This window comes from Rhinatrema bivittatum, chromosome 10, assembly GCF_901001135.1.
Source record: "Rhinatrema bivittatum chromosome 10, aRhiBiv1.1, whole genome shotgun sequence".
In the NCBI taxonomy this organism is placed as follows: Eukaryota; Metazoa; Chordata; class Amphibia; order Gymnophiona; family Rhinatrematidae; genus Rhinatrema; species Rhinatrema bivittatum.
In genome coordinates, this window is record NC_042624.1 from 16156097 (window position 1) to 16180934 (window position 24838).

General features: G+C 48.6%; 1 protein-coding gene across 7 annotated transcripts in view; it reads right to left on the reverse strand.

Moving 5' to 3' along the window:
- The window catches only part of PBX1 (PBX homeobox 1), a 704885-nt gene extending 697751 nt beyond the window's left edge, over nucleotides 1-7134 (reverse strand). For all 7 annotated transcript variants that reach the window (XM_029617584.1, XM_029617583.1, XM_029617579.1 and 4 more), the window contains exons 1-2: nucleotides 6576-7134; nucleotides 3247-3320 (exon numbers count right to left, since the gene is read on the reverse strand). In XM_029617584.1, the coding sequence (XP_029473444.1) occupies nucleotides 3247-3320; nucleotides 6576-6766 (265 nt within the window). In that variant the 5' untranslated portion in view covers nucleotides 6767-7134. The remainder of the gene's footprint in view (nucleotides 1-3246; nucleotides 3321-6575) is intronic.
- Between the last annotated feature and the right edge of the window lie 17704 nt (nucleotides 7135-24838).

Sequence of the window (24838 nt, forward strand, 5' to 3'; positions counted from 1 at the left end):
CAAGTGAACAGAGGCAGAAAAAAATCCCTTTCAAGCTTTGTGCTCATTAGTCCACCCACTAACGAAAACGGGAAGCTAAATCACCAGTGGCTACTGCTTTTCCAGCACACAGTGCCCGAGTCTCTCCACCACTCAGGTGCATGCCTTGCCCAGAACACCATAGGCAAGAAGTGTCCCTCATATTAACATACACTAACGAGCAGTCCTGAGAGATTAACGGATCCCACCAACATCCTTTCATAACATGTGAAGAGAGACAAACATGTATGTGGTGCGTTATCACACATGCCTAGCAGCAGCTTTTTTTTTTTTTTTTTTTTTTTTTAAAACAAAACATTTTATTGTTAAGTGTCCAAGACACAGCCAATGCTACGTCAACCAACCAGAGGTAGAATGCAAAAACATCATGATGTGGGACTCTTCTGGATGATTCCCCCCTCCCATTTACATTTAAACACCAATAAGATACAACATTTCAGGTTACAAAACAAAGCACGGATACCTGGCTTTGTAAGCAAACTAAATAAATGTCAGCCCTTCTCCCAGCAGCATCCTTCGTTCCGGATCAGAGGCCCATCCCTCCCTCCCTCCCTCGCCTGTCCTCAGGCCCTCCGGTTTGGTTTAAACCGCTGCAGAGGAACTCTTCCATTACCGTTCTCTTCCTGCCCACAAGGCCTCGCTTCCACGTCTTCCCATTTGACTTTAAGGCTTCAATAAATTACATTTTTTTTTTTTTTGGTTAACAGGTAGGCAATTCCATAAAACCTTGCCATCGGTTTTAATGCGCTCATTTGCTCCTCTTCCGCAGACAGAGCTGTAATTTTGTCCAAAGACATCAATTCAATCATTTTGGCAAGGCAGGCACCTCTCCTTCCAGCCACATGCCACTTTCGCTCTGCACTAAAATGCGCTTCTGCCAGAATCACATCCACAGCAGCTACCTGCGCCTCAGTGCTACTGAACACTGCATGTTAACTGCCACAGACATGAAGGAATTCTCTCCAAAAGGGGCTTGGGGGATATACAACCCCAAAATCAATGCAGCAGGTACCTGCCTCCAGTTTTCAATCCTTCCTAAATGCCCTCGCTAGCAGCCCAGGGTTGAACTGCGCGTCCTTCAAATCAGTGGGCAACCCAACCCAAGACCCAGCCACGGACTGATAGCGTCCACTTGGACGCTTTCATCCGGCATCGCTGTCCAGCTCTGCAGAAGCATTCCGGTCCCTCTAGAATAAATCTGGACAGGTGGCACTAAAAAAAAACTGTCAAAACATTTGCCTTTGATTTCGGATGGGGAAACTCCATTCAAGACCCTATGCAATGCCACGTATTTGTAAATATTTTACATTTCATTTCTATTCCATCTTTCAGGCACTTCAAAGTGGATTGCATCCGGGTACGTCATGTACTAAACTATCAAAACAAACTAAACCAAAGCAGGCCAAAACTACCATTGTGTGTGTGCCCATCCCTAATATTTAGCTCTCACTATACTTCTAGTACCGCTGCTGTTATTTAAGCTGATCTCAAGGCCGATTACAACCACAAGGTATAATTCAGTTCTGCTGCCCTTGGGTCTTGCTGGAAGCAGGACAGAGGCCCACGCAGGTAGGAGACAGGAAATAAGATTAGAGGTGCCAGGAAGACCGTGGTGCCACTCTCCTCTCGTTCTTCAAGCTCCCAACTCTTTTAAGGCAATTGCATGCACTGGGGTGGAGGGGATTTACAGATAATGGAAACATGAGTGCAAAGCCCCAACACCTCACTCAGTCTGGGCACACATGCACCGGATGACTTATTTAATCATCGTTATCATAGGCCCATGCACGTATGCTTATCCCACAGTAGGCAGCCAAGTTTGGAAACGGCCATTGCTGTGGGTAAAACACAAATCCGGACGTAGCTTTGAAAGTTCCTCTCTGAATGTAGAATTAGATCTCTCTGACTCAGATTTGGGACAGCACTCCCTGGAAACGTCTCTTTTTTTTTTTTAACCCCCACATGCCATTCTGGACCGAGGAGAGGAAAAAAAAAAAGGAAAGGCTGTGGACTGGAGTTTCTTTCAGCTGCATTACGCTCGATTTCAGCTAATTTTCTGGCTGAAAGTAAGCGTGGAGCTAGCTGGCCAAATTTGGAGTCTGCTAGTGCAGCTCCTCGGTCTGGATGCTGACGTTCCCAACCCCCTCTGGGATGCTCACATTTACAGCAGCCAGCTTTCCACATTCAGCACTGGAAAATATTCCAGCTAGGCCCTTTCCAATCCGGAATAAAAAGGCCATGTTGTGATGAGGTCGCCGAAGATCCTGCACCGGCGGCCCCCTCACACCCCCAGGATCTGCACGTTTTACTGGCTTCCATCCAGGTCAGCCCAAAGCCAACCGAGGACACAGAGAAAGTTCTTGCATAAAACTAGCGGGCACCCAGTTCATCTCTCCTGGGCGAGGGCACCGCTCGCTTAATCTGCTCCCACGCTGTCCCCAGGTCTGGGGAGCAGTCCTGTTACTAGTGCCAGACCCTGCTCTTTCCAGAAACCCACAGCACACAAACATCTGACCAGAAAGCGTGCAAGATGGGAGGAAGGGAATTATTCACAGAGTCACTCTTTGTTACCAGGGATGCAGCTCTCCCCCTTAAATTTTAAACACCACAGTCCGAGGATCCCACTGTACACAAGGAGCTACGCTGGAATTAAACACTGCAAAGTCTCAGTGCCCAAACGTCTCCTCTTTAAGAGCATTCTGATTGATGACCATTGTTTTTAATTGTTGCTTTCAAAACATAAAACACCCCCATGGGATGTGTAACAAGTTTGTTAGAGCAGGGGAACGGAACTAGTGAGAGGGAACAGGGCAGCCAAGCAAATCCTTGGAAGCTCCCAAGCTCCTGCATCACCAAACAGGATCAGGAGACAGATGCTAAACGGGAGCAGGGAAGCCCCGCACTCCTCCCTCTCTCTCTCTCTGGCGGCTAGCAACGCAGAAGGGAGCGGCAACCCTCTCCCTCGCAAGGAAGCACACAAAGGCATCGCACAAGAATGGATGAAGACAAGATCCAGCTGAAAGTACAAATGTAAAAAAATACGAAGGCTCTTCGTAAAGCAAGTGACAGATCCTAAACTGTCTAGGCCCCACAAGACCCTCGAGTGCACAACACTACTGAAAAAGCAACACAGGCGGGGAGTGGGGATGTCAGCAAGGGCAAAAACCGCTCAGCAGATGGACAGTGGCGGCGTGGCGACGGTCTTACCTGTCTTTTCCTTGATCTCACACAAGACGTTGAAGAGGGCTGGCTTCATTCTGTGACAGTTCAGAGCGTGCTTCCTGCAAGCAAACCACAGGCACAGCATCAGACGCTGGAGCACTCTGGACAGGACCTTCCCCAAGTACAAAATGTCAGACCTGTGCTAGGAAGGGAGCAAAAACCAAGCTCTGCTCCAAACCGCAGGACGGGGAGAGCCGGCACAGGTACACTGGGCCGCCATGCTCCAGCGTCACCTGCATGTGGCATTACAGCACAGCAAAGAGACGAGAAGTCATTATCACCTTCTTCACCCTTAACTCTTTTCCCCAAAATGTATAATCAAGGCATTGAATTCTTCCTTTAGATAGTGTGTAAAGCAGATAAATAAATCCTCTGTGTATCACATACAGGCAGATGTGTGCATGTATGGACAATTGCACTACATTTCCTACAATCTATGCTCTTTTGCTGCGCAACGGGATTTGTGATCTTGTGTCCCTCATGAGCCAGCTGGCACCTGGAGCTGTACTGCATGTGCAACAATCCCATCAACGTGCAGGCCCGGGGTCCACAGGAGGCACAGAAAGCAGGCCTCTCCCATACCCACGGCTAGGGCAGCATTCCCCACACCCCAGGCCAGAAAATTGCTGCCACCGGCACCCTACTGAAGGAAGCCACCCTTTCTTTTCATCAAGCCACTGCTATCCACAAAGCTTATTACTTGGAAGTGCTAAACTGAATTATTAATAAATTGGGATATTTCAGACACAAACACACACACACAAATCGGGGCCTTTGCTTTCAGACACAGAAGAGCACACCAGTTCTGTCTGAGAATCTCTCAGTCTGGATCTCCTGCAAAAAGGAAGCAAGACCACAAGCTTTGCAAATGGGAACACTGCTCAGCCTTGAAGTGGCCAGTCTCATCTAATGCACGCGCGTACACACACACACACACATCTAAAGTCCACCTAAAAGGGTAACAATCAAAGGCTATGTTTCTAAAACAAGTTTACCCCATTCTGTGGCTATTTTACTGGATAAGCGCTTAAATCAGGAAGTCATAAGAAATCCATCACAAATGATATTGTGGACAGAGCCCAAAAACGAAAGGTGCAGCCATCTGTCACTGTACTGCGCAAACCATGGTACCTACTTCTGTACTGAAAAAGGAATGCAAAGCCTTGTCAGAGGTCCACAGAACCAGAAAAAAAAAAGTCACCATGTGAAACGATTTCTAACCAAGTTCCCACTAGTGGGAAACCAGTTACTGTGCCAGTTAAGTACTCTCCATGCACATCAGGGAGCAATACTGCTTCAGCAACACAGTGCAGACTCCAGATACTGCGCAGCGTACAGATCCATTTCACCATACAGCACCGTGCACAACGCAGCTGCAGCGAATGGATCCGCTTCACCATACAGCACTGCGCACAACGCAGCTGCGGCGTACGGCTCCGCTTCACCATACAGCACCGTGCACAACGCAGCTTCAGCGTACGGACCCACTTCACCATACAGCCCCATGCACAATGCGGCTTCAGCAAACAGCACGGCGAATGGCCCCACTTCACCATACAGCCCCATGCACAATGCGGCTTCAGCAAACAGCACGGCGAATGGCCCCACTTCACCATACAGCCCCATGCACAATGCGGCTTCAGCATACAGCACGGCGAATGGCCCCACTTCACCATACAGCCCCATGCACAATGCGGCTTCAGCATACAGCACGGCGAATGGCCCCACTTCACCATACAGCCCCATGCACAATGCGGCTGCAGCGAATGGCTCCACTTCACCATGCATAATGCAGCTGCAGCGAACGGCCCCACTTCACCATACTGCACCGCGCGCACACAGCTTCAGCGTACGGCTCCGCTTCACCATACTGCACCGCGCGCACACAGCTTCAGCGTACGGCTCCGCTTCACCATACTGCACCGCGCGCACACAGCTTCAGCGTACGGCTCCGCTTCACCATACTGCACCGCGCGCACACAGCTTCAGCGTACGGCTCCGCTTCACCATACTGCACCGCGCGCACACAGCTTCAGCGTACGGCTCCGCTTCACCATACTGCACCGCGCGCACACAGCTTCAGCGTACGGCTCCGCTTCACCATACTGCACCGCGCGCACACAGCTTCAGCGTACGGCTCCGCTTCACCATACTGCACCGCGCGCACACAGCTTCAGCGTACGGCTCCGCTTCACCATACTGCACCGCGCGCACACAGCTTTAGCGTACGGCTCCGCTTCACCATACTGCACCGCGCGCAACGCAGCTTCAGCATACAGCACGGCGCACTGACCCACTTCAGTATAGAGCACCATGCACTCTGCAGCTATAGCATAAAATATAAACCCACTTCACCATACAGCACCATGAACAATGCAGCTTCAGCAAAAAGCTCCACTTCAGTATACAGCACTATGAATATTACAACTTCAGGATACAGCACAGCATAAGGTACCCCTTCACTATATAGCACCATGCAGAAGGCAGCTTCAAGCATATGGCTCTGCTTCACTATTCAGCACCACATACAATACAGCTTCAGCTTACAGCTCAGCATATGGACCCACTTCACTATACAGTATTGTGCACAATGCAGCTGCAGTGTATGGACCTGCTTCCGTATATAGCATAGCTTCAACATATAGTACAATCTACAGACTTGCCTTGGAGTGCAGAATACAGCACTGTCAACATTTTGGGAAATTTTATTTTTCCCTGGAATTTATCAACGTTTATTACAAACACCAGAGAAACAAGAGAAATGGCAGTGGTAAAAACTTGATTTTGTAAAAAATCATTAAAAACTCAAGAAATTTGGGATTAAAAATAACTAAACTTTGGTTTAAAGTGGAAATGAGAAGCGGTAAGTGCAGAGTATGGCTCTGTGAATTTCAGGATACCCTAACCCTGAACATGGGAACTTCCAGGCAACATGATCCATGATGTCCAGACCAGACTGACGGTGGGACCGTCCACTGGCATCCGCCTCCTGTCACACTCAACAAGGGAGATACTAAGCAAGAAGCCACACGGAGAGCTTTGAGGGGACTGCTTCCAACAGGTGAGCAGGAAAGTTAGAGGGCATCTCTGCAAACTTTCACCTGGGCATGCAAGCCTCCAGTTCTCCACTACTGCTTAGACAAGAAGACTCAATGTGCACAGAGGCTGTCTGTGCACAGTGCAAAATCACTACCCAAACCGAGCCACTGCACATCGAGAGCGACGGCTGGGAAGCGCCTGCTCTTTACACTGCGCCCACACAATAAACGGTTCGGCCAAGCTGTGGATCAGGTGCCGGGACCGTCCAGCCTCACCTGGCCTGCGCCTCGTCCAGGCTCTGGTCCGTGATGGTCATGATCTGCTGTAGGATGTCGCCGATGTCCTGCTTCCTGGCCCCCTCCCCCTCGGCCCCGCCCGCGCCGTCCTGCATGTGCTGGGACAGGCCGGGGTGTCCCGCCAGCCCTACCCCGGCGTGGCTGTGCATCAGCCTGGGCTGCTCATCCATCGCCGAGCGCCGCTCCTTTTGTACGCTCCCGGGCCGGAAAGGTGGCTTTTTTTTAAAATCCCGGGCTGCAGCCGCCGCCAGCAGAATCCCTCGCAAGTCGGAGAAAGAGCAACAAGAAAGAGGGCGCTCCCCCCGCCTCCAGCCGGGCTCTGGGCTTTGCTTTCTTCTTCTCCCCCCGTCTGCCGAAGTCCGTGCGCGGCTCCCTCCCGCTACCGATCCAGAGGCCGAGGCCACGTCCGAGGGGGGTGAAGACGCCGGGCAAACTTTCCGGGGCCGCGCAGCGCTAGGTGGCGGGAGCGGCCGCCGCACTCACCCACCGCCGCCGCCGCTTTTGTTTCCGAGCAGCTCCCGGGCCGGACTGCCACACGCGCGGCCGGCCCCGGAATGGAGTCCCGGGACACGCCCACGCGCCGCCCCGATTGGCCATCGGGGAACGCGGACCCCGCCCCCTCGCGGGCATTCCCTGCCCCCTCCCCCCCCCCCCCCCCCGGCTGTCACTCAGCGGGCACACGGGTGCGCGCTTGCACGGACCGAGCCCCCACGGGCTTTGAGCCAGCGTGAGCCGCCCGCTGATGCAGAGCAGCTTTCTGGATGCAGGGAGCCATGTGGCTGCGCAGGGAGGCGGCTAGGAACAGAGCGAATTAGGGCTCGGGTCAAGATTGTAATAAATGCATATAAACTGCAGCCACCCTGAGATTGTCGCCATTACTAAGGCCGGGGGGGGGGGGGGGGCGTCAGTTCTTCGGGACGGGTACCCTCCCAGGACCTGTTTGCTAGCTGTAATCTTTTCCTCCAGGGTCCTTGTCTCTTTCTCTCTTGCTCCATCTGGAGTCTCAGGCTGATATTAGCTGAACCAAGCTGACTGATGAGTTTTCCCAGGCAAGCTGTCCCCTTCCTTTGTCCACTAACCCTCCAAGGAAAACCTCTTCTCCTTAGGACTCCCAACTTCAGCCTGCTAGACTTTCCCCTTCCTCTGCTACCTCCTCCCCTCCAGCTCTTTAGGATCTTCTTTACTCTCCAATCTTCTCCACTCTCCAGTGAGCCTTGGCTGAGAAGCAGTAGCTCCACACCCCACACAAGTCTCCAGATCTTGGAATCTTTCTGTGCCCACCCCTTTCCGCTTCACGAGGGAGCAGGGTTTTTTATACTTTGCCAACAGGGAGTGGTGCTCCTCCTCAACATACTAACAGGCCGATTCAGTAAAGTCCGCGGGAGAGCGGGCATTCGCCCGTTCTCCCGGTGTTCGCCCGCTCTCCCGGCGCGCACACAGGCCACTCGCCTGTGAGCGTGATTCTGTATTTAAATGAGACCCGGCAGTAGAAGCAGGCAAAAGGAGGCGCTAGAGACACTAGCGAGTCCCTAGCGCCTCCTTTTGGCCCGGAGCAGCGGCTGTCAGCGGGTTTGACAGCCGACGCTCAATTTTGCTGGCGTTGGTTCTCGAGCCCGCTGACAGCCACAGGCTTGGAAACCGGATGCCAGCAAAATTGAGTGTCCGGTTTTCGACCCGACAGCCACGGGCCGACTTCAAAATTATTTTTTTTTTTTTACTTTTTTTACCCTTCGGGACCTCCGACTTAATATTGAAACATATATACATATAGAAACATAGAAATGACGGCAGAAGAAGACCAAACGGCCCATCCAGTCTGCCCAGCAAGCTTCACACATTTTTTTCTCTCATACTTATCTGTTTCTCTTAGCTCTTGGTTCTATTTCCCTTCCACCCCCACCATTAATGTAGAGAGCAGTGATGGAGCTGCATCCAAGTGAAATATCAAGCTTGATTAGTTAGGGGTAGTAGGGGTAGTAACCGCCGCAATAAGCAAGCTACACCCATGCTTATTTGTTTTACCCAGACTATGTTATACAGCCCTTATTGGTTGTTTATCTTCTCCCCTGCCGTTGAAGCAGAGAGCTATGCTGGATATGCATCGAAAGTGAAGTATCAGGCACATTTGGTTTGGGGTAGTAACCGCCGTAACAAGCCAGCTACTCCCCTCTTTGTGAGTGCAAATCCTTTTTTTCCACATTTCCTCTTGCTGTTGAAGCTTAGAGCCATGTTGGAGTCACAGTAACCATGTGTATGTTTATTGAATAAGGGTATTGTCTCCAGGCAGTAGCTATCATTCTGGCGAGTCACCCACTCTTCATTGGCGGCCTCTTGACTTTATGGATCCACAGTGTTTATCCCACGCCCCTTTGAAGTCCTTCACAGTTCTGGTCTTCACCACATCCTCCGGAAGGGCATTCCAGGCGTCCACCACCCTCTCCGTGAAGAAATACTTCCTGACATTGATTCTGAATCTTCCTCCCTGGAGCTTCAAATCGTGACCCCTGGTTCTGCTGATTTTTTTCCTTCGGAAAAGGTTTGTTGTTGTCTTTGGATCATTAAAACCTTTCAAGTATCTGAAAGTCTGTATCATATCACCTCTGCTCCTCCTTTCCTCCAGGGTGTACATATTTAGATTCTTCAATCTCTCCTCGTACGTCATGCGATGAAGATCCTCCACCTTCCTGGTCGCCTTTCTCTGTACCCTTCCATCTTGTCTTTGTCTTTTTGTAGATACGGTCTCCAGAACTGAACACAGTACTCCAGGTGAGGCCTCACCAAGGACCTGTACAAGGGAATGATCACTTCCCTTTTCTTACTCGATATTCCTCTCTCTATGCAGCCCATGATATTAAGTCAGAGGGTGCACAAGAAAGCAGTTTTTACTGCTTTTCTGTGCACTTTCCCGGTGCCCGAAGAAATTAGCGCCTACCTTTGGGTAGGCGCTAATTTCTGAAAGCAAAATGTGCGGCTTGGCTGCACATTTTGTTTTCTGAATTGCGTGGGAATACCTAATAGGGCCATCAACATGCATTTGCATGTTGAGGGTGCTATTAGTTTCGGCAGGTTGGACGCGCGTTTTCGGCCCCTTACTGAATAAGGGGTAAGGGAAAACACGCGTCCAATGTACTGTATCGGCCCGATTATGCAGACATCACAGGCAGATAAAGTCCAGCAACACCTCTGCCATACCTGGGAACTTTTGATTTCCTGTCACCCTGAGATTGCTGAGAGGCGGGGAGGGGGGCATGGTAGCAGCATCTCTCACACTAGCACACTCACGTGTTCACTCACACACACGCACACTTCTCTCGTCCACATACATGCACTTTCTCACACACTTCTCTCCCTCACACATATGCACATTCACTCCTCTCCTTTTTCACACAAACTCACTTCTCTCTCTCTCTTCCACATGCATACAATCACTCTCATACACACATGCAATCACTTATCTTTCCACACATACATGCATTCATTTCTGTTCCTCTGCTATTCTTATATGCACACTCACTCATCTCCCTTTTCCACACACACCTATATATGCACTCACAGACATGCGCACTCATTTACTTCTCTCCCTCTTCCACACACCCACACTCTCAGTCTCTCTTCTGATGTTGATCCTCATTTCCCCAGACCTGCAGAACAAGCACTCCACGTCCTTCTTCTGCAGCTTCAGGCCCGCTCTGTCCTTGTTTCATTTCCTGTGCGTGGCTCGAATCTGCAGCTCTTCCTGCATCTGCAGTTCCCCGTTGGGGAGGAGCTATGCTCCTGCTCATCTTGCTCCTGTTGCACAGCCCTGCAGCATGGCTTCTGATGCTACTCCTTCGGGCCTGCACTGCTCCAGCCATTTTTTCTTCCTGTCTTCTGCAGCAGGGTACCCAGAGTTTTGGGGTGTTGGCCTGGAGACCCGGCAATTCGTTCAGAATTCTGGAGTCTCTGGGCCACATTCAGAGAGTTCCCAGGTGTGCCTCTGTCATGGTGAAAACACTCAGACCCAGAGCCATAGCTAGGCAATTTGGCACCTATGGCCAAGTGAAAAGCTGTGCCTTCACCCATTCAACAAAACATGACACTACAAGTTAGGAGGCTGTGTCAAATGTTTGTACAGCAATGCCCAAGGCCAGTACAGCCTTGCACCCCCATCCCAGCATGTGACATCTTCCCTCCATACAATTTAAAATTATACATTTCTAATATGAGATTTACATGAAAAAAGATGTTCAAAATACAGTCTTCTGAGATAAAACATCACTTACAATATGTATGTTATATTTACATGCAATGCAGAGGTGCTAACCAGAAAACCCTTCAAAAAAACAAGAGACACTTGGAACCCATATGATATTAGGCCTATTATAACTCACCATGGACATGGGCTTGGCCCTTTGAAAGCCACAGGAAAACAGAATTACAATACAATACACTTTCTATCAAAACAGCACTAACTGCCAGCACTCAAACAGCAACAGCCCTACCTATGAAAAGGTAGGGCCTATGAGAGAGTGCGTAGACGACTCCCTCAATCTACCTTAACGGACTGGGCTCAGGTAACTCACCCAGTCCACCTTAAGCTGGGGCACCCCAATGGATTATGGGAGGAGGGAGGAACCCAGCCCTGGAGCATAAAACCTAAGGGCATAGACAGTTTAGTGGAGCTCCTATGAGGAGAGAAGGAGTTCCCATACGTAGGTAAGGACTATTTGGACTTGAACGTGTTTCTTGAATTGGGAACTATTTAGTCTTGGGTTACTTTAAAGTGCACTGTTATACTGAAGTGAAGGCTGGATGCCATTTTGTGTTGAACAATTATTTATTTATTTAGACTTCTATATTTCACTTTTCAGCATTTCACAGCAGATTACATTCAGGGACTGTAGGTATTTCCCTATCCCCATCTAAGTTTGTACCTGAGGCAATGGAGGGTAAAGTGACTTGCCCAAGGTCACAAGGAGCAACTGTGGACCCATAATTACAAGGTTCTGAATTCAAGCTGCACTATTCAGGGAACACTGAAGAAAGCTACAAAGAAGCAAACATCCCAATCTGACCACAGAGAAACTGTAACATACGGCAGTAATGATGGCAGAAAAAGCCCAAATGGTCCATCCAGTCTGTGCAGCAAGTTTCTTATGATAGTAACTGCCACTCTGTGCAGGTTACACCACACCTTCTAATAAGGGTAGTAATATTTACAATAAAAACAAAACAACTGTCAAACCCATAACAAAATTACTGCTAGCAACATTTTTACGGGGTGAGCAGCCTTCCTAATAATTCAGACAAATGCTGCTTGAACATGTCCTGTGCTTTATCCTTAAAGTCTGTATATCAGTACCCCAGACTGTAAATGTCAGGGCCCAGCAAGTGTTGCATATGTGTCAAATTCATGAAAGCTAATTGGTTAAGAGTAGTAATCCCCATGCTTTCTGTTAGGAATAGTAGCTGCCGCTCCATGCAGGTTACCCCTATGCACCCTTTTCTTCATTTTCACCTCTAGAACAAGGGAAATCAACTCAAAGCAGCACTTCCAACATAGATCTCAGAGCAGCTATAATCAAGTTAAATGCAAGCAGTTATCAGATATACCCCATGGAATTACACAATTATATGTGTGCATAATTTTGCACAGAATTAATTAGCACATGCAGAATCACACAAAATGGCATCATTTCCTGAGTGTAGGTAGGAGGAGACGTTGAACACACAAGGTAGAACAGAGAAATGCTGTAGAAGTACACAGCCAGGAACCGCAGGAACAGGCCACTAAGTAAGCCAAGGCCAATCACTCTATGCAGCAAGCTCCCGCCTGTGCTGAAAACTCAGGCTGTCAGTGGACAGATCGCACCGAGTCAGCAGAAGGCAAGAGGGATCAGATGCTGAAAAGGCGGCCATGTTGCTGTCTGTGAGCCCATTGTGACACCCCATTTGGAATGCAATGGATCACCAGCCTGCCAATGATAAATAGCCCTCTGTCATGTGCGGGCGCCTGAGATGGGAGAAAGCAGGTTAATGGGAAATGAGGGAGATTTGATGAGAAATGGGGGAGATCTGATGGGGAAATGTGGGGGTGAGAGAATGGGTACCATAAGGATGAAGGGGAATTTCATGGAGAATGGGGAGAAGAGAGTGCAGTAAGGGAAAAGGGGATTTGGAGGGAAATGGGGGAGGGGGTGCTGAATGGGAAGAAGGAAAGGAGGGGGAGCTGATAGGGGAAGGAGGGAGCCAGTGTAAAAGGAAGAAGTTTTATTTGTTGATTATTTTTGTATTTTTTATTCTTTGAAATTTTGGCTAGGTTTTAAATTGTTTTGATATTTTATGCTACAATTTTTTATTGGCTGTGGCAAGTATTAATTCTCTTGCATTTATTGGCTGTCATTTATTTAGTTTTTAGAGTTTGTAGTTGGGGTTTTTTTTTTTTTAATTTTTTTATCTGTCACCAGAAAATGTTTTTTCAGGGGGATGAGGGTTTTGCTGAATTTTATACTTCTGTTTGTGATATATGCTTTTTTTCTGTGGTTTTTACTCTTAGTTTTTACTATCTATTCAGGGTTTTTAATTATTTTTAAGTTGTTATGTAGCTTAATCATTTGATATTCATAGGTTGTTAAACTGTATTTGATGTAATGGAATTCCCACTGTAGCTGCATATGTGTGATAGTATTTTACATGTGCATGTGAGAGGTGAACATGGAGTAAGTGGCATGAAGCAGCTATTTCCAGAAATATATGCACTAAAGCACCTGCATATATTTGTGAGAATGTTCTAATATAGTATTAAATCTACTGTGCAAAAAATTAAACTTTTTAATGTTGCTATTTTTGTGTGTGCCTGATTAAAAAAAGAAAATGTAGGTAATTTTTAACTGAGTGTGCCTGATTTAAAAAAAGGAAAACTAGAAAAGGTATGAGAGAAGTGAGATTGATTTGAATAGGTGTTAAAGTTGTTAAACAGGAACAATAGCAGAAGATTACTCTGGCAAACTAATTGAAGAATGTATCATCAAAGGGGTTTGTTAGTAGCAATAAATGTATCTCTTAGTAACTTCATTTCCTGTGAACAATCGATTCACATTTACCGGTTCCGATCAACTTATTTTATAGATCTCTATCATATCTCTCCTCAGTTCGCTCTTCTCCAAGCTGAAGAGTTCTAACCTCTTTAGCCTTTCGTCATGGGGAATTATTCCATCCTCTTCATCATTTTGGTCACACTTCTCTGTACCTTTTCTAATTCCGCTATATCTTTTTTGAGATGCAGTGACAAGAACTACACACAGTATTCAAGATGTGATTGAACCATGGAGCTATACAGAGGCATTATGATATTCTCTGTTTTTTTCGGAGAAAGTTCTTTTTTACTCAACGCACAATTAAACTCTGGAATCTGTTGCCAGAGGATGTGGTTAGTGCAGATAGTATAGCTGTGTTTAAAAAAGGATTGGATAAGTTCTTGGAGGAGATGTCCATTACCTGCTATTAAATTCACTTAGAGAATAGCCACTGCCATTAGCAATGGTAACATGGAATAGACTTAGGGGTAGATTTTCAGAGCCCTGCTCGCCTAAATCCGCCCAAAACCGGGCGGATTTAGGCGAGCAGGGCCCTGCGCGCCGGTAAGACCTATTTTACATAGGCCTACCGGCGCGCGCAGACCCCGGGACTCGCGTACGTCCCGGGGGTTTTCGGAGGGGGGCGTGTCGGGGGCGTGTCGGGGGCGGGCCCGGTCGTCGCGGCGTTTCGGGGGCGTGTCGGCAGCGTTTTGGGGGTGGGTACGGGGCGTGGCTACAGCCCGGGGGTGTGGCCGCGCCCTCCATACCCGCCCCCAGGTCGCGGCCCGGCGCGCAGCAGGCCCGCTGGCGCGCGGGGATTTACGTCTCCCTCCGGGAGGCGTAAATCCCCCGACAAAGGTAAGGGGGGGGGTGTAGACAGGGCCGGGTGGGTGGGTTAGGTAGGGGAAGGGAGGGTAAGGTGGGGGGAGGGCAAAGGAAAGTTCCCTCCGAGGCCGCTCCGATTTCGGAGCGGCCTTGGAGGGAACGGGGGGAGGCAGCGCGGCTCGGCGCGCGCAGGCTATACAAAATCGATAGCCTTGCGCGCGCCGATCCAGGATTTTAGTGGATACGCGCGGCTCCGCGCGTATCTACTAAAATCCAGCGTACTTTTGCTTGAGTCTGATGCGCAAGCAAAAGTAGGCTGATCGCGCTTCTTTTAAAATCTACCCCTTAATTTTTGGGTACTTACCAGGTTCTTATGGCCTGGATTGGCCACTGTTGGAAACAGGATGGACCCTTGGTCTGACCCAGTATGGCATTTTCTTATGTTCTTATGTTCCTTTTCTAATAATTCCTAGCAATCTATTTGCTTTGTTGGTCACCGATGCACATTGGGCAGAGAATTTCAACATATTATCAGCATATTATCCACGATGACTCCTAGATATTTTCCCTGGATGGTGACTGCCAATGTAAAACCTTGCATCGAGTAATTATAATTTGGATTCCTCTTCCCTATGTGCATCAGTTTGCACTTGTCCACTTGTCCACATTAAATGCCATCTGCCATTTGGATGCCTAGTCTCCCAGTCTGAAAAACATTTCATACCAGATGGACTATAGGGCAAATGAGGACAAACAGGTATTTGTGGCGTTTTAAGTGCTACTTGCTAGTCTGTTGTGTTGCTCAGAGACTGGATGACCTTCTTTTAATCATTGGTGACCACATTCATAATTTCACATTTTTTTCATTTTTGATAGTTTTTATGCATTGCGTTGTTTGAACAGCATTTGACAACACCAACCCGACACGGTACGTGTTTTGTGGGCCTCATCAGGGGTGGTTCAATTCTGCGGTGTCTACAATACAAAGAAAGAAAGTTATACTTAACTTCCGTAATGGTTAGATGTCAACGTGTGTCGCTATTCGCAGTTTTGTACGTTCTTGGGTCTGTCCCACTGTGTGCGCTGCTGCTCGGTCTCAGCTTTAACTAAAGCAGGATCCGCCATTGTTTAAACTAGGCTTTTTCAAGAGATCAGTCGATTCTGAACAGACCAATAGCTGGTATGAAATGTTTTTCAGCTTATGAATATGATGTTTATTTAACTACTGTTCATTGATTCATCATATATACACAGTTTCTGAGTATAAATAGTCTCCCAGTCTTGCAAGTTCCTCTTGTAATTTCTCACAATCCTCATAACAACTGTTAATAATTTTGTAATCAGCAAATTTGACCATGTAACTAGTTATTCCCATTTCTAGGTCATTTACAAATATGTTAAACAGCAGTGGTCCCAGCATAGATCCCTGAGACACTTTGCTAGTCACCTTTCTCCAATGAGAAAATTGACCATTTAGCCCTACTCTCTGTTTTCTATCTTTTAACTAGTTCTCAATTCTTTATCAGATTAAATGAATTCTCTATCAAATCAAATGCACAAGATGACTATTATTCAATGTAACAACTGTGAAGTCTTTATCTTGAAGCAAACCATCTGGAAGCTTAGGGTTTGCCCCATTTGTTCACAACTCTTGTTACGAGCGCGCGCGGGCGCGGTCGTCTCGGGCGGGTGGTGAGCCCTTGGGCCACGGCAGGACCCCAGGAGGAGCCCAAGGCCACACCATGGGAGGTGAGCTGAGCAGGCATGGTGAGCCAGGCAGGCAGGAACAGAAGCAGGGAGTCCGGCCCTCAGCCGGACCTGCATGCCCATGGTAGCCAACACGGGGAAGTTGACTAGTGAACGGTCCTCCGACTGTTCCCGGCCCTTTCGGACCCGCCGCAGGGAACGGCAATGGGCAGCAGGCCGGACAGAGGCGAGGGCAGACAGAGTCCTTAAACTGAAGACATCAGACGGGGCAGAAGCAAGACGAAGACATCAGGACAAGGGCTGAAGCGAGACACAGGAAAGGCCCAGGCGAGCAGGAACTCCGATGCTGGGATACTCACATCCGAAGCCCCCCTCGGCTGGCAGAAGCTCAAGAGCCCGTGGGACGAATCCCTCCTGTTGGCCACTCCAGGGCCCAACAGGACAGAAGGCTCAGGAACCAGGTCAAGGCAGAGACAGGTAGACATCCGGACAAAGGCTGAAGCAGACACTGAAGACAAGGCTGAACGGGAACATTGCACTGTCCATCAGGGCGCCCTACTCAGCCCACCCGTGGGACTGAGTCACGGACCACCCTGTCCCAGACGCGCCCTACACAGCCTAGGAAGGCTGGTCGCGGACCACGCTGAGAAGGAGGGCGCGGGGAAGACCCAGGCGAACAGGACTCCGATGCTGGGAAACTCACATCCGAAGCCCTTACGGCTGGCAGGCACAGGAACAAACATCTAGGCAGGGTCAGAGACAGGCATCAAGGCAGAGACACTGGACATCAGGAACAGCAACCAGAGACAGGACAAGGTGCCATGAAACATGGAGGACCTGGATCAGCTAGGTTACAGGCGACTGTAATGCTCAGATCCAAGGCCGAAGACAAGCAGGAGTCGGAGTCACGGACCGGAGTCAAGGCAGGCTGAAGACAAGCAGGAGTCATAGTCACGGACCGGAGTCAAGGCAGGCTGAAGACAAGCAGGAGTCGGAGTCACGGACCGGAGTCAAGGCAGGCTGAAGACAAGCAGGAGTCGGAGTCACGGACCGGAGTCAAGGCAGGCTGAAGACAAGCAGGAGTCGGAGTCACGGAGGACCTGGATCGGCAGGGTTACAGACTACTGTAGAGCCCGATCCGAAGGCCGAAGACAAGCAGGAGTCGGAGTCACGGAGGACCTGGATCGGGAGAGGCCACAGGCAACTGTGTAACCCAATCCGAAGGCAAAGACACAGTGAACAGAAAGTCCTTAAATACTGGAGGTAGAGGGCAACTCCCTGGGAGGAGCTTGCCAGGACCGCCCATCGCTGGTCCTATAACTAGGGTAGAGAGCTGCGGGCCAGCCCCTAGGGAAGGGCGTCGCCCAACAGGAAGTCCAAACACTGAGGCTGCAAGCCACCGGCATGCCTCAGGAGCAGCTAGGCCTCTCAGGCCCTGGAGCAAGTCCTGGATGATGCGCAGGCGAGGCCCTGGCTTCAGAGCGGCCTCTGGAGGAAGGTAAGAGACCTCCTGCAGCGCAGCAGCAGGGGGGATCGCAACAACTCTCCTCAATGAAATGGAATTAGCTCACCTTAAAGCTAAATTAGCTACAATAATAAGGAACTAGCATGGAAGCCTCACCCACTTTACAGAATTCAGAAATCTCCCTCCCCCCACCACAGAAGATTCAGAAACCCAGAAGCAAATGGTTTACAGTTGACTCATGAAGGATAAGACCTAGGACCCAAAGACACCCATTTTTCAAAATTGTGCAGTCCAGATGTCCCCCTCCACTTGCCCAGAGCATTCAGAAACCCAAGAATAAATAGATTACAGTAGGTTATGGTAGGATAAGGCCTGCGATGCAGAGACTCCCACTCTCTCAAGTGACACAAGTATAAAATGCCTTCTTTGTATTAGAAAATGAAGAAGTGCTAGCTATGGTAACTGATGTGGGATCAGAAAGGAAAGAAGAAACCCAATGCACACAGAAATTCCATAACACCATTGTGCTGGGAAACTCAGTCATCAGAGGCACTAATTTGGGAACTCTTTGTAAGGGAAACACTGTAGTTAAATTCCTTCCAGGATCCTCAGCTGGTAGAAATGCTAATCAGATAGTCAATGCAATCAATGTATGAGGTAAAGACTCTGAAGTTGACCTTATCATCCATCTTGGAACCAATGACCTTGCTAGAAACAACATCCAAGCCATACAGAGAGAGTTCTAGACTCTGGGGAAGCAGATTAGGCATATAGTGAAGACTATTAACTTTTCAGAAGTGTTACCTGTTCATGGTAAGGGGAAGGATAGGCTGAGTCATATAAATAAGGAAGAAAGTTTGGATATATTGGGGGCTAGGGACTTGTATGGAACAATAAAATGCTCTATGTCAAAGATGGCTGACATCTGTCTAAGGCAGGAATAAGGATCCTAAGTGAAAAATTAAAATCATATACCATAAAGCATTTAAACTAGAGGACAGGAGTGGCAAAAGGAAATTAAAATGTCACCCCCACATCTCCAATAATTGGGTGAAGAAATTAACAAAAATCAGCTGAACAGGGCAGAAAAGATGTCAAAGGAGTGAAGTTGGAAAGCTATGAGCACAAATGCACAACAAATGCACAATAAAATCCTAGACCTGCAGGCTCTAATGGTGGAAGTGGACTTGGACATCATTATTCTTACAAAGACATGGTTCACTGAATTTCATGATTGGGAAACAGCCATCCCTGGCTATAATTTGTTTAGAAAGAACATAGAGTACAGAAAAGATGGAGGAAACAATATCCAAGGAACTGAAATGCAAGGGACATGGGGTAGGAAAGAAACATTATGGACTGTCCTAAAAAAAAAAAAGATGGTGCTTTCATTTATATTGGTGTGGTCTACAGGCTTTTGACTCAAATAGAAGAGCTTAACAGATCTGGTTGAAGGTGTTACGCTCACCTCTTGCCTCACAGCACTGATTCCGTTGGGTAGACTTGCGGCCTCCGCCAGCTATCGCCGGCCTGCCTACCCATGTTCCCAGGCCTCCCTGGATGGCGAGGACGCTGCCGACCACCATCTTACCCTCGGAGTTCCTTAGGCACTCGTGCGTGCTCTCAGGCCAGTGTTAAGCATGCCATGGCGGGAACCTCGAGGATGCCCCAATGAAATCATCATGGACTATTAAGCCGGCTGGCCCTGTCTGCCAATGACTTGGCAACGAGTTCCCTCATTGCTGAATCCGTTTCGTTCACTACGGACTTCCTGTTCAAGTTCCTGCACCTTTGGCGTGAGACGCTCTGGGTACCCGCTACTCGGGGGCCATTTCCTCGTTTGGCTATCCGCTCCTTGGAGGGCCTTATACCTTGGACTGCTGCCTATCCCCATTCCCTGGGGCTTCTTTTGGAACATTTGCTACCGTGAGGACCTTCACTCTATGGACCACTACCGTACCATCTCTAGAGTAGAATCCTCACCGGTGTATCCCGCGCTGCGGGCCACTACCGTACCAAATCTAGTAAGGAAACCTCTTCGGTGTACCTCACGCTGCAGGCCTCTACCGTACTATCTCTAGTGGGAAACCCTCACCAGTGTACCCCACGCTGCGGGCCACTACCGTACCATCTCTAAGTGAGGAACCCCTTTGATGTACCCCGTGCTGCGGGCCACTACCCTATCATCTCTACAGAGGAGCCTTATCAGTGCACCCCGCTCTGTGGACCATTGCCGTATCTTCTCTACAGAGGTATTACATAAGAACATAAGAACATAAGAAAACATATTCCCCCGGGTATACCCCACCGCACAGACTCTGTGACTTTCTCCTGCACTCCCCGCTTCTCAGGCAGTGCCTCTCTATCTCTCTAATAAAGACTCTATTCCACAGCTGTGTCTGACGTCCACTGACACCTTGCCTCCCGACGGTGAGGCTCACAGGGCTCCGCCCTGTGGGCGGTACCATCTCTCACCTCGGCCCAGGGCCCACATATCTACAAATCCTAACAGCTTGTTAAGTCCATGGACCTGGCACAGGTCTCAGCGATTCAGGCCATCCCTGGCCTGTCCCAGTGAATTACAGAGCAGCAAAAGGTATTAGAGACTTTAGCTAATGCCATAAATCAATTGAGTAATCATCTGGACTCTGTCCCAACGCCTGCCAAGCCAAGTCCTGCTTCACATGCATCACTGTTCCAGCCTCCAGTGCCCTTGCCGGCACCTCCTCATTTCGCAGGTGACCCCTTGTTGTGTAGGGGATTTTTGAACCAGTGCAGCATGCACTTTTCCTTACAACCTGCATACTTCCCTGACGTAGTTTCCAAAACTACGTACATCTTGTCCCTCCTGGACGGAAAAGCCTTGGCCTGGGCGTCACCCCTTTGGGAGTGAATGGATCCATCCTCAACGACTTGCTGGGCTTCCTCGCCCTATTTGGCTCTGTATTTGATGACCCCAGTCGCAAGACCATAGCCGGATCTGCGCTCCTACATATGCAACAAGGTGCCAGGTCACTGACCGATTATGTCATTGAGTTTAGGACTCTCTCCTCAGAATTACACTGGGATCTAGGCTGCCTGCATGCCATATTCCTAGAAGGTCTAAGCTCATGCATCAAGGTCGAATTAGCAGTACGAGAACTCCCTGAGGCACTGGACTCTCTCATTGACCTCGCCGGTCGCATTGATCGCCGTCTGCGTGAGCTGTCACACGAGGCTAGGGGATCCAAGAGAATGTCTTCAGGTGTTCCACACATTCACCCAACACCTACCACCCAGACCGCTCCTACACCTAGCACCGAAGAAGAGGAACCGATGCAGAACTGAGTGTTCTCCAGACTTTTAAAGAACTGAGTGTTTGTATTTAATACTAACTGTATTTAAAAAAAAACCAAAACAACCCAAAAAGTAGCCAGAAGCTAGAAATAAGCTAGGAGCAGTGTATACCTAAGTAAAAAAAGTTGAATAGTTCAGCTCAGTTACTCACCTTGGAAAGGTGTTGAGGTAGTGTGATTGGGTTTGAATAGGGACCAACATTTGTTAATCAAGAGAGCAGTGAGTCACTCAGGCTGACTAACTGAAGTTAGACTGTATTTCCCAACTCTCCCACCCCTAGCTCATCCCTTAATTTATAGGCAGGTGCCACTTTCACAAAAAAAAAAAAAAAAAATCAACAAAAACTTTATTGAGAATTCAATCAGACCCCGGTAGGCCACTACCAGACACATACTGAATTCTCTAATACATTTAAAGGACGTTAGACACATTCCTACTCCCATAGCAATCTAAAACTTAACTAGGAACTGATCAAAATTGAGATGAAGGCAGCAGTCCAGCAGCAAGAGGGGGGCTTCCCAGTCTTTTGTATCGAGTGTCACATGTATGATTTTTTACCCACCTGTGAGAAGTTGTACATGTGCATGCGATGCAAAGAGCTCCTGGCTCTCAGAGAACGAGTCCGATCTCTGGAGGCTAGAGTGGCAGACCTGGAGGAGCTGAGGCAGACAGAGAGGTATATAGATGAGACCTTCAGGGACATAGTAGTCAAGTCCCAACTTCAGACTGGCAGCCCTGGTGCTGCCTTGGAGGAAGAAGGTCTCATGATGGGAGAGCACCAACCAGGTGCAGCAGGAAAGGATCCTGTAGCGAGGACCTGCTCTCCAGGTGATGCATTGTCCTTTCGCACTGAGGATATCTCCCCAAGACCTACTGCCCAGGAGGGAAGGGTTAGGTCGGCCGTCATAGTTGGTGATTCGATTATTAGGAATGTAGATAGCTGGGTGGCTGGTGGGCGTGAGGATCGCCTGGTAACATGCCTAGCTGGTGCGAAGGTGGCGGACCTCACGCGTCACCTAGATAGGATTTTAGACAGTGCTGGGGAGGAGCCGGCTGTCGTGGTACATGTGGGCACCAACGACATAGGAAAATGTGGGAGGGAGGTTCTGGAAGCCAAATTTAGGCTCTTAGGTAGAAAGCTTAAATCCAGAACCTCCAGGGTAGCATTCTCTGAAATGCTCCCTGTTCCACGTGCAGGTCACCAGAGGCAGGGAGAGCTCCGGAGTCTCAATGCGTGGATGAGACGATGGTGCAAGGAAGAGGGATTCAGTTTTGTTAGGAACTGGGGAACCTTTTGGGGAAGGGGGAGTCTCTTCCGAAGGGATGGGCTCCACCTTAACCAGGGTGGAACCAGACTGCTGGCGCTAACCTTTAAAAAGGAGATAGAGCAGCTTTTAAACTAGAACAAAGGGGAAAGCCGACAGTCGCTCAGCAGCGCATGGTTCGGAGAGAGGTATCTTTAAATGATACTAATGATGCATTAGAATTAGGGCATCCCGACAGTGAGGTTCAAATAATTAGAAAAGTAGTCCAAGTGCCTGTAACTAAAAACTTACCTGAGCTAAAAAATTCTAACTTATCCCTATCAATTAAAAAGCAAACCCCAAACCAAATAAGCCTGATACTTCACTTTCAATGTATATCCAGCATAGCTCTCTGCTTCAACGGCAGGGGAGAAGAAAAACTGATACTTCACGCATATCCAGCATAGCTCTCTGCTTCAACGGCAGGGGAGAAGAAAAACAACCAATAAGGGCTGAATTCCTTAGTCTGGGTAAACAAATAAGCGTGGGTGTAGCTTGCTTATTGCGGCGGTTACTACCCCTAACTAATCAAGCTTGATATTTCACTTGGATGCAGCTCCATCACTGCTCTCTACATTAATGGTGGGGGTGGAAGGGAAATAGAACCAAAGAGCTAAGAGTAACAGATAAGTATGAGAAAAAAAATATGTGAAGCTTGCTGGGCAGACTGGATGGACCGTTTGGTCTTCTTCTGCCGTCATTTCTATGTTTCTATGTTTCTTTGAGTTCCTTGGCTCCTTCTAGGTGCCAGTTCCTCTTCCACGGACCAGTTGTTCCTGTCTTCGGATCTGTGAGCTTCTCCTTCCAGGATCCTGCCTCTGCGCTTCCTGCTCCGTGGGTCCTGGTTCAGTGCTATTCTCCTGGACTCTCTCTCAGCGCTTCCCACTCCTCGGGACCAGGTTCAGCGCCATTTCACCTGGACTCTCTATCAGCGCTTCCTGCACCGCGGGCCCTGGCTTAGCGCTACTTCACCTGGACTTTCTCTCAGCGTTTCCGCTCCTCGGGGCCAGGCTCAATGCAACTTCATCCAGACTCTCTTTCAGTGCTTCCCATTCCACAGGCCCTGACTCTACACTACCTCACCTGGACTCTCCAGGGCTTCCTCCTCCTTGGGGCCAGGCTCAGCGCCACCTTAATCATGAGTCCTATCTGCAGTGTCCTCTGCACCTTGGGACCCCCACGACACTTCTCTGTGTGGACTTCTAGAGTGCCTACTCTCTTTAAGATTGGATTCAGTGCAGTATTCCATCAGACTGTCTCGGTGCCCCGTTCCTCGGGGTACCTCCCTGCGCTGCTAGTTAAATCACAAGCAGAGTATGATAAACTGCAGGAAGACCTTCTGAGACTGGAACATTGGGCATCCAAATGGCAGATGAAATTTAATGTGGATAAGTGCAAGGCGATGCATATAGGGGAAAATAACCCATGCTATAGTTACACAATGTTAGGTTCCATATTAGGAGCTACCACCCAAGAAAGAGATCTAGGCGTCATAGTGGATAAAACACATTGAAATCGTCGGTTCAGTGTGCTGCGGCAGTCAAAAAAGCAAACAGAATGTTGGGAATTATTAGAAAGGGAATGGTGAATAAAACGGAAAATGTCATAATGCCTCTATATCGCTCCATGGTGAGACCGTACCTTGAATATTGTGTACAATTCTGGTCGCCGCATCTCAAAAAAGATATAGTTGCAATGGAGAAGGTACAGAGAAGGGCGACCAATAGACTAGAGGGCATTCCATGAAGTTAGCATGTGGCACATTTAAAACTAATCGGAGAAAGTTCTTTTTCACTCAACGCACAATTAAACTCTGGAATTTGTTGCCAGAGGATGTGGTTAGTGCAGTTAGTGTAGCTGTGTTTAAAAAAAGATTGAATAAGCTCTTGGAGGAGAAGTCCAAAATAAGAGAAATAAGAAATCAATCTGGTTCACAAAGGAGGTGGCTGATATAATAAAAGGAAAAGAAGCGGTTTTTAAGAAATATAAAGGATCCCAAAAAGTAGAACACAGGGAGTTGCTATTACTAACAACAATAGCATGCAATAGACTTAGTTTTTGGGTACTTGCTAGGTTATTATGGCCTGGATTGGCCACTGTTGGAAACAGGATGATGGGCTTGATGGACCCTTGGTCTGACCCAACATGGCATGTTCTTATGTTATGTTCTTATGTTTCTGGACATCAGCTTTTGTGGGATCCCCGTCCTAGTCCTTACTCAGCATTCTACATATCATGTCTCCGTACCTGCATCTCCTCATCCCGAGGTCATTCTCACGTGGTCCTCTCAAGGGCCAAACCATAGGACAAAACCAACCCAATTGTCGTGCAGCATGGAACCCTGATGCAATAGATCCTTCCTGAATGGAAGTCTGAGAGTACTGCTGGAGTCTGAAGAATGGCATACCATGGCCTACAGCTAATTTGAAGCCCACAGAAGTTCAGTTTCGGTCTTCCCTGCAGCCTTCTAAATAATCCAGGCTATCAGTGTCCATAGCGGGAAGGCATATCACATCCCAATCCATGGCCAGACCTGGACGAGATCATGGA